The 17,586-nt window shown below is 38.1% G+C and overlaps 1 protein-coding gene across 9 annotated transcripts in view; it reads right to left on the reverse strand.

Annotated features, from left to right (window-relative positions):
- Nucleotides 1–17,586, reverse strand: part of LOC5577203 (rho guanine nucleotide exchange factor 11) — a 434,547-nt gene that overhangs the window by 92,585 nt on the left and 324,376 nt on the right. For all 9 annotated transcript variants that reach the window (XM_021853821.1, XM_021853819.1, XM_021853825.1 and 6 more), the window contains 5 exons: nt 1,208–1,605; nt 916–1,145; nt 385–743; nt 246–312; nt 59–178 (listed from right to left, as the gene is read on the reverse strand). In XM_021853821.1, the coding sequence (XP_021709513.1) occupies nt 59–178; nt 246–312; nt 385–743; nt 916–1,145; nt 1,208–1,605 (1,174 nt within the window). The remainder of the gene's footprint in view (nt 1–58; nt 179–245; nt 313–384; nt 744–915; nt 1,146–1,207; nt 1,606–17,586) is intronic.

Consider the following 17,586-nt stretch of genomic DNA (forward strand, 5'->3'; position numbering starts at 1 on the left):
GATGGTGTTCGATAAGGTGTAGGATGAACTTGGACAGTATTTTGATAGATATGTGTACCTGTTTTTGTAGTAAAACCATCATATCTTCGAATAACAGTCCATGCAATTGCACCCCTGGATTCTTCTTCATCGTTAACGCTCCATCGTGGATAAGTTTACGTACAGTTAAGTCTATATTCTGTGGGTTTCGAGGATGAAATCAGTAAGCTTTTAAGAACAATGTTTGACCAGATATACCAACTTACCTTAAATTCACTAGGAGCGTCCTTATCTAACCCACTTCGGTCTAACTTACGTTGAATGGTAATTAGCCTAAGGAAGAAAAAAACAATCAATGAAACAATCAATTCACATTACCCTGCGGCGCTATCAATCGCAACTCACTTATGGTTGTCCTCCTCAGTCCGGACCGCCTTGTTGACGTGTTCCAGTATCCGTTTGGAGGATTCGAGAGCCTTCCGGATGGCTTGCGCCTCCTGCTCGTTGTCCGGCTGGACGCGCATCGTGAAGTTGTACAGGTTGTCGAACAGCAGCGGGTACTTGGTTAGCCGCTGCAGCACGGTCGGAAGCAGGTCCTTCAGCTGTAACCGCCGGCAGGCCTTGTGCGATTCGGCCTTGATCAGCAACTGCTGCAGCTTGTCGTCCTTTTTCCGCCGCTCCTTGAGCGCTTCCAGGGCGATCTGCTGGCGGGCGCAAAAATAGGCAGCGTGCTCCTTCAGGTCCTCGCCGGATTGACCTTCGAACTACAATAGAAACAAACCGTATTAAGCATTGAGATGATATCATTTGGAGAATAGCGGTGCACTCGCCAAGGGCGTCAATGATGCTTATAATTTAAATAAAATATTTTCCCGGTTTGTTAAAAAATATAAATTATAATAATTTTTATTATTTGGAGAAATCCAGATCACTTACCATCAACAGCAGCAGATCGCCCGTCTCCCGCACGATGTTGCTGTGCTCTATCCGCCGTTGCTTCAGATAGCCCTCGAAGGTGCTGTGCAGCTCCTGGAGTTTCCGCAACGAGGGCGGAAACAACAGCTGCAGCAGGTCGTTGCACGAGGGTTCCGCCTGTAGGGACCGCATGAAGATGCCCTCCAGTAACCGCAGCGTCCGCACGTGATTTCGCTCGGTTTGGTAAATTTCTGCAAGAGATTTATTGATTATTATTCAAATAGTTTTTACACTCAATAATATCAATACTAACCATTTATCACTTCCTGTCGTTTCTTTTCGGCATCACAGAGGCTGGCGAGTATGTCCGCCGGTATGTTGGAACTCCAGTCGACTTCTAGCTCGACAGTGCCTTCGTCCTCGCTGTCGACCCATTCGCGAGCCGTGGGCAATATCGTCGGACCACCGCCGCCGAACGCACTCAGGTTGGCCACATTGGCCCCGCCGGGAGAACCGAACAGACCCGAACTGTTGGCCGAAGTGTTGGAACATTGGACCGCTGAACCCGGGGGAGCACCTGGACCAGCCGAGGCTCCCGTCGGGCCGACCGCCTCGAGCGAGGTCGACCTGCTGTCCAGCGCAAGTGGAAGACTAGATGTGGAACTGCTGGAGTAGTTGTTAATCAGCGATGAGGCCTCGTTCTGTTCGTCACTGTTTGAAGATAAGAGAATAAATCATTCATTAGTAGACAGTCATGAAACTCCACAAGATTCTGGATCTAACCCCTCATTTTCACAACTCATCGCCTTGGACCGAATCTTGAACCGGTCTTGCACCGAAAAGTGCACCACTGATTGTTCTCGTTTCAATTTCTTCCGGACAACTTTGGGGTCGTTTCTCCTGAGATGGTTCAACTACAGTGCAGAATTCGCCATTTGTCACGTTCGACGATACCCGTCGCTGGCCGGCTATACTACTGCAGAGATGTAAATGATTTACTGCGCTCTCTACTAGTCAACAACCGTGGACCGATAGAGATGGAGAACGATACCGAGAACCCACCACAGGATGCACTTTCCCCAACCCCAACCAGTCGGATGGATGAGGTACATAACCTCATTTTATGATTGCGAATGCTGTTCCGAATTTGGGTTAATGCTTCCATAAATCATGGAGTTTCAAATTGGACTTTGAGAACTAAATCCACGTTTGACAAGTGTGTGCCCTCATTATGAGATCAGGGATAATTAGCACAATTGGTAGTTACCTAAATAGGGCCACATGAAGGTCGGTCGAACCGGATATCAATCTGGGGTGACGGTAATGCGATTAGAAACAGAAAGGATTATCAATCGATTGAAAACTGTGTTCCATAAGCTAAAATATTGCTTTCCGAAAATGCCACGATTTTCACACGGGTAAAACATGGTTTAAAAACTAATTAATACTTATTTTAACAAATAAAAATTAAACGGTCAATTAAAAGTAAAACATGTCAACAAGAGCACCACGTGAGAACGGAGAAACAACAGGTGCCATTGTTTCTTTTGTGACGACAGCTGTTGTCGATGTCTTGTAAACAGCTGTGCGAATACAGTCAACTCTTCGTAAGTCGAGTAAAGAAATTTTATTAAACAATGAAGTACCGAGAAGTAGTTTGAATCTGGGTCGATGTTCTAATCAATGATATCAAAGCCATTATGCATACATTTCTCACAAAACCGCTGGGCAAAATGTCCAAAAATATTACCTATTTCAATTTTTTGACTAGGTAAAAGGTCCATTTAACGGTTTCGGACGAATTGCAAAAAGTATGATGATTTGATGGGTGGCGCTTCCATTGACTGGGGATTTTGTCCAAGCTAATGATAGGACCGAAATCAACAGGAGAAATTAATCCAGCGTTCTTCCACTAATAACTCCTGGATTTTGCAGGCATTCAGCAAAACGTTTTTTGTGAGATTAGTATAACTCGCCAGGAATTCCTCAGGATTTTAATTCGAGATTCCTGTAAAAGTTTCTTAAGGAATACCTTCAAATATTTGTACAAAAATTTAGTGTTTTCTTGGGAAAAAAATTCATCAAACGTATTTCTTTCTAAAGTACAAAAGACAATCTTTTGTATTTTTTAAGAAATTTCAGCAAAAATTCTTTGATAGGATACGCCACGGCCCTGACTCAAGGGTTTCTCCAAGATATTTCAAAAGGTTACAACAAATATTCGCCTTTGAACTCTACTACTAAAGCCTCTACCAGTAATATTACTTTATTTATCTCAATAGATAACTTTCAGTACTTCCTGCTGACTTTCCCTAGGAAAAACATTCGGAGTTCTCTCACGATGCTTATGCTCTATACCAGGCCTGCCCAACCTTTTTGAACCGCGGGCAATATTGTGCGGCAGGCCAATTTTTTTTTCAATGCGACAATTGTAAAAAAAAATGGTATAATGCATTATTTTTAATATCTTTATTACACGGCTTTCAGATGCTTCTGTGATAGTTTCGATAATTAAGTTCAAATTGTGACTATGATCACGTATGAATCCAGCCCAGATTATTTTAAAAATTCTGACCTGAAACCTGTTAAAATGTATTTTGTCTCAGAACTCTATCAGAAACTGTCGTAAGGTTCTGTTCCAATCTCATCTAGTATTGTTTGAAAACATTAACCAGTGTTGTCCCGAATTTTGCGATAATCCGGTGAAGAATGCTGTGAAAATTGTATTTCGTCAGAACTCTGCTCTATAATTATTTCAAACTAGTGGTCCCGGCAAACTTCGTCTCGCCATCAAGTAGGCTGTTGAAAACCGCTATGAATCGTCCCATACAAAATGACAGTTCCGTTCAGAACCGTTTTTCCTACTTTCCCGGTGAACAACCTGAAACTTTTATACACACAAACACGTCGGAACCCTTGACGAACAAAATTGAGAAAGAATCATTCAAATTCGTTGCCCCGTTCGTGAGCCATTTCGTGACATACAAACATCATTCCATTTTTATTTATATAGATAGATAGATATTGCTCAACGCTTTGTGAGATTCCTACCCACGTTGTCCGTGCAAATTATGTAAAAATCCTGTATTGAACTTTATTAGCTTTTAACCTGCCTAATATTTGTTAAAATGTTTCTCATGTATGAAATTCATGCTCAAGAGTTTGCGAAAATCCACTTTATGGTTCAACAATATTGCGGTTGCCGACAACATTTGCTTAAACCTGATATAAATTCTATTCTGTTCATATAAGAGTGAAGAATGTTATTGGCGAGATTTCTCGTACCGTGATCCGAGGGAAAATTGATCACTGGGGTGAATTTGATCAGGTCGGTACCAAAAAACATTTCCTCCCAAGGATGCACCACAGACATTCCATGTTTTCTAGTTTATGGATGTCTAATGATGATTTTGAACTATTTCATTTTTATACGGTTCAGGTTTGTATAGAAATATTCACACTTTTTGAAGGTGTGAGCAACACAGTTGAAAAGGTCGGTGCTAAACAATCCACTGGTGCTACGCCTACATGCTAACTTTGAGTGTTTAAAGTGTTGTGTAAGCTTAAGTATGAACTACTGAACTCATTTTTAATATCATACAACATAACAAGTATAGTTATTTGCCCACAATTTAGGCGTATTAGGCAGATTTCCAAAGTTTAATTTTGCAATAAAATGATTGAATACTCGAGTTGTAAGAATTTTGACGTCATTTTCAGATTCAGGAGACCCACATTTAGTAGATATGGATATGAATCAATTTCGCCCCAGCGTGTCATTTTTATTTTTAGATATTAAAACTTTGTTTATAATATGTTAAATATTATTTCATGAAATTTCGATCACATAAACTGATAAAGTTTAACGAAGTACTGATTTCTCCGAAATTTGTTCGACATTATTTGAATTCCGAAGGATAACACAACAAAAAATTGTAAAAAGTGATCAATTTGCCCCCGGATTACGGTACATATTTAAACCTCATTAAATTGAGCATTTTTTTAATGGAACGTTTCCAAACATTCAAGAAATCAAGCAAATTAAAAGATGAAAAAATATTGTAGAGAATGTTCAAAATAAAGTGATTAAAAACAAAATTAAAAAATTTAAAGCTCTAAAAATCAGGCTTTGAATGTTCAAACATCTAGTTCTAGACTTTCTAGAACTTTCTAGAATTTTCTTGGACAAAAGGAAAGCTAAAGATTTTGACTTAAAAAAAATATTAAAATTTCACAAAAATTGTTTTTTACATAAAAAAAAATCCGTTTTTTTCTAGACGGGGTTGGTGGTCTAATGGCTACCGCTTCTGCTTCATAAGCAAAAGGTCATGGATTCAATCCCAGGTCCGTCCCTTTCATCGTACTTGTAGTTGTATCTTTCACTATCATAGTTGATGTATCTATCACAGTTCATAGCATTTGCTAGAACCCGAAGCGGACAGAAATAAACCGTTTCCCTACGCTTCCATTCGTTGATCATTATAGCACGCCTTCCTTTACGCCTGATACATAGGCAGTCTGCTAACCAAACCAGCAAGCCTCTGTGCCATAAAACCAGAGTATCGTATTTCTCATGTATACCCAAATGAGCTAGTGTGCCATGCGATTTTTCATATCGCAGCTCACAGATTATGTGAGACACGAGATGCAGATACTTACAAAATATATCCTAGTGAGCGAGTCTCATGAGATATCTCGTGAGGCTCGTCACATGCGCTTACTAAAAAACCCCACACGTTCACCCTCCCGCATAGAGGGTCTTGTTTCCCGGACTCGAAAAAATCCCGGGATTCGGGATTTTATTTTAAAAATCCCGGGATTTCCCGGGATCCCGGGACAAAAATCAAATATTTCCAAAACGACTACAGAACAATCAGAGCGGGTTTTGAAGCAATGTTCAGTTTCAAAGAGTAGTTTTATAATAACCGAACCTGTTTTTTAAAGGTGAATTCTTCTTCTTGAATTCTTTTAGGAAAACAACAATGCAGTCTTAGAAATTCATCAAACTTTCACCTGTCTGCAATCAAATTTAATGGTAATTTGTTTAAGTTAATTTGAATCGAAAATCAATCGTGATGCATAAGGTGTAGGTAATACCAATCACTTTCAAATTTTGCAAAGAAATCTTTTAAAATCCACTCTCACGATTGTGCACCTTATTTAGATTGTTGTGTCATAGGGAATATTCATGCTTTTAAATGATTAGCCATGTTAGACGTTACAGCCACATTAGACCAGGAAAAGTGTAAGGCACTTCGGGCAAATTGAAAAGGTTACAGGAAGATAATAAAATCAACCACCAAATCAATTGTTTACAAATGGAACAAACCGTAGAGAAACCTGTTATAGTTTATTGAATATTACGTAACTAACATGCCGAAGAAACACAAGTTTAAGCATTAGTGGTCTTAAATCTCAATAAAACTCTTGAAGAGTAAGCTGAATGCAATAACTAAAATACATTCTTGCATCAACAGTCACAAAAAAAACATGTCCCTTGATTTGTGCCATTATTTGAAAAAAAAAAATACAACAGCATTTTCTAGTTAAACATGAAATTTCGGGAAATCCCGGGATTTTCGAAAATATCCCGGGATTCGGGATTTTTTAGATCCCGGGATTTCCCGGGATTTTTGACCCGGGATTCCCGGGACAAGACCCTCTACTCCCGCATTAACTGGCGTTGACGCATATATGGTATATACGGTCAACCGTGGGAGCCATTTGAATGCATAATCAATTCCTTCCCCTTCCCCTCATTGGTCTGCATTCTGACGTGGCAGGCACCATTGTTGCCTAAAAATAGAAGATCACCAGAACTTATACACTAAGGGTGCCTGTTGCAGTGCGCATCGTACCTTCGTGCTGTGCGTACACGAATTCTCTCTGCTCTTGGAAGTTTTCTTAAAAACTTCCTAAAGCAATAAAACAGTACTTTTCAGTTCTAAAATTAAAAACGGTACTTTTCAGTGCTACTAAAACAGTACTTTTCAGTAATATTTTTCTACTATTGATCCCTTTACGATCCTTGTTTGGACCCGTGCCTTCGATTTTTCGTTGGACCCGTTGGCGAAAGCTAGCAGTGGTAATCCTTCTTGGACACCGTCTTGGGAAAAAAAACCTCTCGAAGGTCACGTCTTCTTTCGTTTATTAACTAAACATGGTATCAACAACAAACAAAAGGATGGGTGAATCTTCGAATTCACTACTTCCTTCCAAAAAAGTGGGTTTTAAAACTGTCACTACACGTGGCAAGAATGGAAGAAAGGTCGTTTCCCCGGAATGCGAACTTTCTTCCAAGGGTGAAATGAATAATTGTATCGAAATGAGCAATCAGTTCGATGCTCTACACAAATTTTCCGACCACCAAATCGAAGCAGCCTCTAGCCCAGGCTCTTTAATTCAAGTGAGGAAGCAAAGAGTGCCGCCTATCGAGGTCAGTTGTTCTGAATTTGCGGGATTTAGGCAGGAGATCTTGAACTCCATAAGGGGAGTCAAGGTTTCCTTCCAAATCGCAAAGAAAGGAGACTGTCGCGTTTTGCCGGAAACTCTTAAAGATCGCGAACTTCTTCTCAAACGTCTTGAAGAGAAGAAGCACAAATTTTTTACTTATGACGACAAAACTGAACGTTTGTTCAAAGTTGTCTTGAAAGGTCTCTCAAGTGACTATAAATCACCTGAAGAGATCAAAAATGGAATAAATGATTTACTTGGATTTTCCCCAGTCCAAGTAATCATTATGAAAAAGAGAACCCAATCTGGCATTGTTCGGAAAGGGCTTTCTCAAGAATTTTATTTAGTTCACTTTAACAAAAAAGAACTAAATAATATTAAAGCTTTAGAAAAAGCAAAAATTTTGTTTGATGTCCGTGTGACGTGGGAACATTTCCAGAAACCTGGAGGAAATTACCAGAACCCCACTCAGTGCCGTCGGTGCCAAAAGTGGGGTCATGGTACAAAAAATTGTCGCATGGATGCTAAATGCATGATTTGCGGAGGTTCTTCTCACGCTAAAGACGTATGTCCAGTGAAGGGAGATACCACCAAATTCATATGTTGTAATTGCGGGGCTAACCATCAGTCCAATTTTTGGAATTGTCCTTCACGCAAAAAGGTCATTGAGGCTCGTGCCAGGCAGATGAAAGATAATATCCGTTACGATAACGGTCGTTTCCGGAATTTGCCTGGTAGAGTATCGAACAATGCTCATTTTTCAGTTAACGATCGCTTGATCATGAATCATACCCATCAGGAACATCATAATCATGCTCATTCACAAACTAATTTTAATCCGTCGGGTAGCCGTTCGAATCTTTCTATTTCGAATGTATCTACCCACGGTAAATCCTTTGCCGATATCGTAGCAGGAAATTCGAACTCCTCCCCTGTTCGATCCATGGGTACTAGACCTATTCATATTTTCAAAAATGTCTGGAAACTCCCCAGTCAACCAATACTTTGATTTTTCATTGCGAAATGAACTTCTGGCCAAAATTTCACTCAATTTAGAGTAAATTTAGTTGTGCTTCAAATCAATTATGTGTTTTTGGGCTATTTTCAAGCTTTAAAAAATCATAACTACCGAACGAAACATCAAAATTTATCGGAAATACTTCTACATAGTAGTTTATCCAATTCTACGAACTTTTGCCGAACACAATTTTATGATTGGAGCAAGTTTTAATATAGTTTGGTTGAGGTTTGTATCTGAAGGTTCTTGAAAATCTCTTTTTTCGGGAATTGTTTTCACTGAACAGCATGCCTACATGAAAATTTCGGATTTTTAAATCCCAGACATGATGACAATGCATATCTAAAAGTCAATCCCGTTCAAAGTAACCATTTATCTTACGAAAATAAATTGTAAAAAATAGGTTATTATGAAGCACATTTGTAAATCCACTGTGGGTGAGCCAAGAGCATCACCGTGAGCTTCAATGAATACAAAAAATGAACACGTTAGCACTGCCTTTTCTCAGTAGATGATGATGATTGTTTTCAAATCGTTCTAAATGATCAGTGAAATGCGATCAAAACAATCATCACTCGGAAAGCAAAAGCAATGCTAACTTGTTCAATTCATTCGTTTCCGGTACATGTGTCATGCATGATTTAAGGCTAAGTAGCCCGTCATTCGTTTTGGCAGCAATGATTACTTTTCAGCTTGCATTTCAAAGTGATAATACTCAGCCTTGATAGTTTATATTGACTTGTAAAAATATCACTGTACGCGCTAACATGCATAAAGCATACAGATACTTTTTCCGGTGTGTCAGTGCAAAACCAACCGATTTTCTTTGATTTGAAATCGTGATATGAATTAGCAACAATCATCAACGACGCGTACAAATTTCAATGACGGCCTACTTCGCCTTAACTATCATCAGGTTGCGATGCGGTGCTCGATCTTTGGGCATTTATTGTAATTTATTGCCTTTAGCAACATGTAATCTGTTGATGGTCAATGAATTCATAAATGTATTATGTTTGATTCCCGTTGACTAGGGCCTGAAAAAATAATACCAATGCATGTTTTATATACCATGTATATTGAGAAAGGATTAAACGATGTTAAAACTCAATTTAATCTTGTTAGCGTGTTCGACAAACTTTAACAGAATAGAATTAGCTTTCAAATAGTGGTAATAGCAAGTGGTTTTGATTTTCCACATGCTAGTTATGATTTTTCAAACCTTGAAATAAGCCCAAAAACACATTTTCAACTTGAAGCATACTGAAATCTTTATCAAATGAGCTGAAAATTTGACCAGCCATTGTTCTTAGCATGACAATTCCGAATACTGCTTGACCGGTAGATTTCCAGACATTTTTTTAAATATGAACAGGTCTAATGGGTACCCATTCTACTTGTTTCAAATCAAATGGAAAAAACCCTACCGCCACAGGTAACTCCGCTTCTTCATCTACCGGAAATTCCAATGGGAAATCACATGACATGTCTGCCTCTGATTTTAATTTTCTAACTGAACAATTGAATCTAATGATTGATGCAATGTTCAAAGCCACCACTATGACTGAAGCAGTCCAAGTAGGTGTAAAATTTACAAATCAAATTGTTATTGGATTACGTTTTTCTAATGGATCCAAATAATAATTTAAATATTTTAAATTGGAATGCTCGTTCTCTGAATGGTAAAGAGGACGAGCTGTTTAATTTTCTTACGGTTAATAACGTGCATATAGCAGTTATCACCGAAACGTATTTAAAACCTGGATCTAAACTCAAAAGAGATCCTAACTTTTTTGTTTATCGTAATGATCGACTTGATGGGGCATGTGGGGGAGTTGCAATCTTCATTCATAGGCGTATAAAACATCAACTGTTTTCATCATTTGAAACTAAAGTTTTTGAAACTTTAGGTGTTTCTGTTGAAACACAGCTTGGTAAATATACTTTCATAGCTGCCTATTTGCCTTTTCAATGCTCTGGGCAGCAAGTTAATTTGCTCCAAACTGACTTGCGTAAATTGACTCGCAATAAGTCAAAATTTATTGTCATTGGTGACTTTAATGCCAAACATCGGTCATGGAATAATTCTCAAAGTAATTCTAACGGCAGAATTTTATTTGATGAGTGCTCTTCAGGATATTTCTCAATTCAATACCCTGATAGCCCCACATGTTTTTCCTCTTCTAGAAATCCATCTACGATTGATTTGGTCTTAACCGACTCTAGTCATCTTTGTAGCCAACTGATTACTCATGCTGATTTTGATTCTGATCATGTCCCTGTTACATTTCAAATATCCCAAGAAGCGATTCTCAATCCTATCAGCTCCACTTTCAATTATTTACGAGCCGACTGGAATATATATAAAACGTATGTTGACTCCAATCGTGATGTTAACATTTCTTTAGAAACTAAACTTGATATTGACAATGCTCTTGAAACTTTAACAAATTCCATTGCTGAAGCCCGGAGCATTGCAATTCCAAAATGTGAAGTAAAATTTGAATCCGTGATTATAGACGATGATCTTAAACTCTTGATCCGCCTTAAAAACGTGAGAAGAAGGCAATTTCAACGCACTCGCGATCCTGCTATGAAAATTATATGGCAGGATTTGCAGAAAGAAATCAAGAAACGTTTTGCTCAATTAAGAAACAAAAATTTTGAAAATAAAATTTCTCAATTGGACCCTGGCTCTAAGCCCTTTTGGAAATTATCGAAAATCTTGAAAAAACCTCAGAAGACAATACCGGCATTGAAAGAGGAAAACAAATTATTACTAACTAATTGCGAAAAAGCTCAAAAACTTGCTATGCAGTTTGAAAGTGCGCACAATTTTAATTTAGGACTTACTAGTCCAATTGAAAATGAAGTTACTCAGGAGTTCGAAAATATTCTCAATCAAGAGAACGTTTTCGAAAATGCCTGGGAGACTGATTTGGAAGAAGTGAGAACTATTATTAAAAAATTCAAAAACATGAAAGCTCCTGGCGATGATGGAATTTTCTACATCCTCATCAAGAAACTTCCAGAAAGTAGCTTATCATTTTTAGTTGATATATTTAACAAATGTTTTCAATTAGCATATTTTCCTGACAAATGGAAAAATGCTAAGGTTGTTCCAATTTTAAAACCAGACAAAAATCCTGCAGAAGCTTCTAGCTATCGTCCAATCAGTTTGCTTTCCTCCATCAGTAAACTTTTTGAAAAGGTTATTTTGAACAGAATGATGGCCCACATCAACGAAAATTCAATTTTTGCCAATGAACAGTTCGGATTCCGCCATGGACATTCGACCACTCATCAACTTTTACGTGTAACAAATTTGATCCGTTCCAACAAATCTGAAGGCTATTCTACTGGTCTTGCTCTTCTAGACATAGAAAAAGCATTCGACAGTGTTTGGCATGAAGGTTTGATTGTAAAATTAAAAAACTTTAATTTTCCAACATACATTGTTAGAATAATTCAAAGTTATCTGTCAAATCGTACACTTCAGGTTAATTATCAGAACTCCAGATCTGAAAGACTTCCTGTAAGAGCTGGTGTTCCTCAAGGCAGCATTTTGGGACCAATATTATACAATATTTTCACATCTGACTTACCTGAGTTACCTCAGGGATGTCAAAAATCTTTGTTTGCGGATAACACAGGCCTCTCCGCCAAAGGACGAAGCCTGCGTGTCATCTGTAGTCGATTGCAAAAAAGTTTGGATATTTTTTCTTCATACTTGCAAAAATGGAAGATTTCTCCTAATGCTTCCAAAACTCAACTAATAATATTCCCACATAAACCAAAAGCTCTTTATTTGAAACCTTCAAGTAGACATGTTGTCACGATGAGAGGGGTTCCAATAAATTGGTCAGATGAAGTTAAGTATCTAGGGCTCATGCTTGATAAGAATTTAACTTTAAAAAATCACATTGAGGGCATTCAAGCCAAATGTAATAAATATGTAAAATGTCTCTATCCCCTTATTAATAGAAAATCAAAACTTTGTCTTAAGAACAAGCTGTTGATATTCAAACAAATTTTCAGGCCAGCCATGTTGTATGCTGTACCAATATGGACTAGCTGTTGTAATACCAGGAAGAAAGCTCTGCAGAGAATTCAAAATAAAATTTTGAAAATGATTCTGAGGCTTCCTTCCTGGTATAGTACCAATGAGTTACATAGAATATCCAATGTTGAAACATTGGAACAAATGTCAAATACAATCATTAATAATTTCAGGCAAAAATCGTTACAATCTTCTATTGCCACGATTAATGCGTTATATGTTTAGGTTAAGTTAGGTTAAGTATATTAAAAACGTTTTTTTTTCTCTTATAAGCAGGTGAAATCAACTCACCTGTAAAAAAACTGAACTGCTACGGCAAATGAAATGTAATATGTTGTTAACAAAATGTTAATTAAATCTTAAATTTGTTTTACCAAATTAGGATGATAGTGTAGTCAAATAACACAGAACACCTAGATATAAGAAATGAATGTAATGTTTGGAATGATACTAATAAAGAAATTAAAAAAAAAAATGTCTCCATAAGAGTTCTTAGTGATGTACCCCGAGCTACTAATTTTAGTATTAAAAAAAGCATAGAAGTGGTTCTATTCTTGATGAAATTTGAAATAACACTTCTAAAAAGGCGGTTGCTGATTTATTAATTCATAAATTTTATGCTATTTATATATTCACCCTTATTCTTGTTGACGGTGGATCAAATTTTAGATCGAATTCTATTCGTTCAAATCCATGGCGCACTTGATTTTGAAGGAGCATTCGAACGTGAACAAGAATAGGGGTGACTATTTTTTATATTTATTTTATAAATCTAAAACATATCTCAATTGGAAAATTCACTTTTAACTCCTGTACTAGCAGCTTCATTTTTACAAAAAAAAAAATCAAGTCGCTATAACTTTTGGGATTTTTGGTATTTTTGCACCATTTCTTCACAAGTTCTTAAAAAACTCTTCTAGTTTTAAAATCTGTGTCAGCATTGATCATTGGTCATATGGATCCAGAGATATTCCGAAATTCCTTTGGGGACCGAATATATATGATTTTTTCAGAGTAGCTCCTTATAACATAGCATTGTATAGCCCACATTCTATTTTTTTGATAAGGTGGCGTAAAACAAAATGGCCGCCTAAGACATTTTATATGGACAATTTCGGTCCCCCCAGGAACATTGGAATATCTTTAAAACCACATCACCAATCACCAATATCGTCATGAATTCTTAAACTAGGAGAGTTTTTTGAAAACTTGTGAAAAAATGGTGCAAAAATACAGAGAAACAAAACAGTTATAACGATTTGATTTTTTTTCTTGCGGTAAAAAATGAAGCTGCTAGTAGAGGGGTTAAGTGTGTGTAACTTCAAGTTCTCATTCAGGAGAGTTCAAGTTCGGTACGTCACTGAACTTGTATTGATTTTCCAGGTCGATTTCGATTCCGAGCAGGTACCAATATCAAACGGCATGCCGACGTCGCAATTAAAGATAACGATTTGTTTTTCCCAACGGCGAACAGTTGAATGAACCAAGCTAGAGCAAGTGCAACCAACAACAACACAGTCTACGTGTGCAAATAGAACTCACACTTTTTTGAAGTCATGTTTTTCCTAAAAATAGATCCGACCACCATGTGGCGTGGATGGAATCCAAAAACTCCTATAGATCCTACTGGCGAGGAAGCAATAACGAACCAAACAGGTAAATATCTAGCTACGCACGGGAAGGAAATTCCAAAAGCAATCACCGAAGGTACGTTTCACTGAATTCGGCTCAAAGAGCGTAATCCACATGTTATGGAAACCTTGACATAGTTTTTTCCTGTTCCTGTTGTTGTTGACCATCAATTATTGCTCTGGGGGTAATTAGAAAAGGGTTCCTCTTCCAAGACGACGAAATACGCGCCCAAGGGTTGTTGTTATTGAACTTGGTTCGAGCTCTTCCTGGAGCTCATGTGGTATCCATTAGGCGGCACCGCAAGTTAATGCGCGTGTTTTCGCGCGAATGAATATTTATTTTGATTTCGATTCCTTGGGAGACGAGCAGTACATTTAGTACTGTTACTCCGTTGAGGGTCGGGGGTATTACTATTTTATCAGATTATTTTTCCTGAACGAAGTGAAAATTGTTTGATCTTGGCAAATAGTGAATTTTCTATCAAATCAGTGGTTACCGTGATCTCTTTGCTGATCAATTGGATACCACTGTGCAGCAGATGACCGAAAAGCTTGCGGTTTGCAATAATCACCCACAAGTTGAGAAGCACTGCACTCTTTTTATCGTTTCAAACATAACATTTAATTACTCAATATCTAGGTGTTCTGTGTTAGAAAACACTATCATCCTAATTTGGTAAAACTAAATTAAGCTTTCATTAACAATTTGTTAACAGCATATTCATTTTTTTACAGGTGAGTGATTTTACCTGTTTATAAGAAAAAAAAAACGCTTTCAATAAACTTAACCCAAATATATAACGCGTTAATCGTGGCAATAGAAGGATGCAACGATTTTTGTCTGAAATTATTAATAATTTTATTCGTCATTTGTTCCAATGTTTCAACTTTGGATATTCTATTAGTACTATAAAAGGGATAGAGCTTCAGTATGATTTTCAAAATTTTATTTTGAATCCTCTGCAGAGTTTTCTTTATGGTATTACAACAGCTAATTTTTCAATGATCGCCCATGAACACTCACGCTTTGAGAAACACTGAGAACCGATTCCACCTCCACCTCGTCTAACGATGACTTCATTGTCACTCTAAATATATCCCTTCCGCACGTGTGCTTCCTTGGGTTCGATCCCCGCGCACCAGGGTAAGTAAAATCGATTCCCCCAACAGCAACGTGCTGCAAGCTAAGGCCAATCCCTTTCCATGATGGGAACCACCATCGACGAAATGTAGAAACACAACAGAGACACTACGTAAACTCTCTTCCACACCGTTTGGCGATTGTGATGATGACGAGGATGACGAGACCAGGGCTGGTAGCGACCAGACTGTAAAATAATAGTAGCTTCAAAACTACAAATGCTAAGAATGGTCCCATGGATCGCATTTGCACTGGTTTTGTGTTCTATAACTCGATGATTTCCTAACTCGATGGTCCCTTCAACAACGTGAAAAAGAGAACTTAAGGCTTAATAAGCGCACAAATGTCACAAATAGTGACCAAGTCACAAAAAAAAGTGACTCGCTACCAGCCCTGCCAACGCCGACGCCAGTCAGGTATATTACAATCACTCTCACACTGCTGGGTGATGCTCTGCCATTAGAAACATAGGTCCCGGTTCCCGCACAGGCAGGTGATGGGTGTGGACCATTTCCTGCTCAGGCTCTGAAACGACAGCCTAATAAACCCTTGGTTCGTCATCCGTTACACCATTCCCGGCAAATAGTTATCGGAAACACCCACGCTCGCCTTGCCTTGTAGGAACAGCAGTTGTCTTCTTCTCGGTGCTTCCCGGCGTTCAATCAATTATCCAGAAACGGAGAGTATCCTTCCATCACCATGCGGAGGTATAATCACCTGACGTTAATTGTTCATTCATTAAGGGGAACACACACGTTTTGTTACATACACTCACATTTGCTATTCACACCTCAACGGAGTTGCGAGGAGGCTCGATGTCATTCAAGGAATTGTCCTTTTTTACAAACATAAGAATAAGGCCGACGACAGGAAGTCGCGCTATGTTGAACTACGGCTATGCCCACGCAGGATTCTTACAGGATGAGCGAAACATGGGGGAAAATTCCCAACGTTCTCCCATGCTTTCGGAATTTCCGCGTTCCCATGCAGTAGTGATTAAATGAAAATAAGAAACTTTTGATTGAGTTGTACCATAAGGAGTTAATGTGACTTTCAGAATTTTTTGTAGCATTCCTAATGAATTTCTGGCAAGATCTCGAAAGAACCACCGATCAAAGAAAGGTGCATAGGGAAAGTGTACCAGTTATGGCCATAGTGGTTCCCTATTTGGCCATATGCAAAATTCGGGTAACTTTCAAATTTTTAATATTTTCGACCATAACTGGTACACCTACCCTATCAGATGACCTGTTCGTTCACAACGTTGAAATGTTTAAAGTTAAGACAGTTATTCTTCTTTCAGGCGTTACGTCTCAACGGGGATGAAGCCTGCTTCTCAGCTTTTTTATGAGTTTTTATGAGCACTTCCATAGTTATTAACTGAGAGTTTTTTTTTGCCAAATGACCATTTTGCATGTGTACATCGTGTGGCAGGTACGAAGATATTCTATGCCCTAGGAATCGAGAAAAGTTCCTTTACGAAACGATCCTCGACCGGCAATCGGCTGCGGCTGTATGGACCCAATATTTAAGACAGTAATGAGTTCCAAAAACTTTTCTGAGAAAAGGGCTATTCGGGAAAACGAGATATTCGAGGAACTTGCATTCGGTGAACTTGCATTCGGGGAAACGACATTTGGGGAAAAGTAGCACAACCATCTCTTAGAGATATTCCTTATAACTTAATGAGAACGATTATAGCAGATCTATATCTATCTATTTAGCTATCTTCTATATAAATAAAAATGGAATGGTGTTTGTATGTCGCGAAATGACTCGAGAACGGGTCAACGGATCGACGCAAGGTTTTCACTGCTGCAATCCACAAGGGATGCGACGTGTTTGTGCGAGGAAAAAGTTCAGGAAAGTCTCCGGAACAACAAAAGGGATTTCTTGACGTTTTCCAACAGCCTACTTCATGGCAAGACAAAGTTTGCCAGGACCACTAGGTTTAAATGTAATTTTTGATGATTTTTTTGAAAAATGCTTTGCAAATTCAACCTAAAATTATACAAACAATCTAGTTTTGGATTTATTTTACATGATTGTCAAGTTGCTGGTGAAGTCTTTGAAGCAATTTATGTGAATTATTTTTTAAGATTAACAGTTCATTCTTGCCGAAATTCATAAAGGATATCTGGTAAGTTCTTTAAAGATATCATCGCGAATTCATTGCTACAGTCATTTCTCTTTTATTTGATATTCTGTATCTCAATATTTCCCCTAACTTGATAGAATGCGCGGTCATTCTAGCAAACTTTAATACCTTAGTAAGTAACTAACTTTAATACCTCAGTAAAAACTAACAATCTATTTGAGGGTAATACATTTTTAAATTTTTGCAGGCTGTTAAAAAACTATCATACAGTTATGTTCTGTATCGCGATAC

The sequence above is a fragment of the Aedes aegypti genome, chromosome 3 (genome assembly GCF_002204515.2).
Source record: "Aedes aegypti strain LVP_AGWG chromosome 3, AaegL5.0 Primary Assembly, whole genome shotgun sequence".
NCBI lineage: Eukaryota > Metazoa > Arthropoda > Insecta > Diptera > Culicidae > Aedes > Aedes aegypti.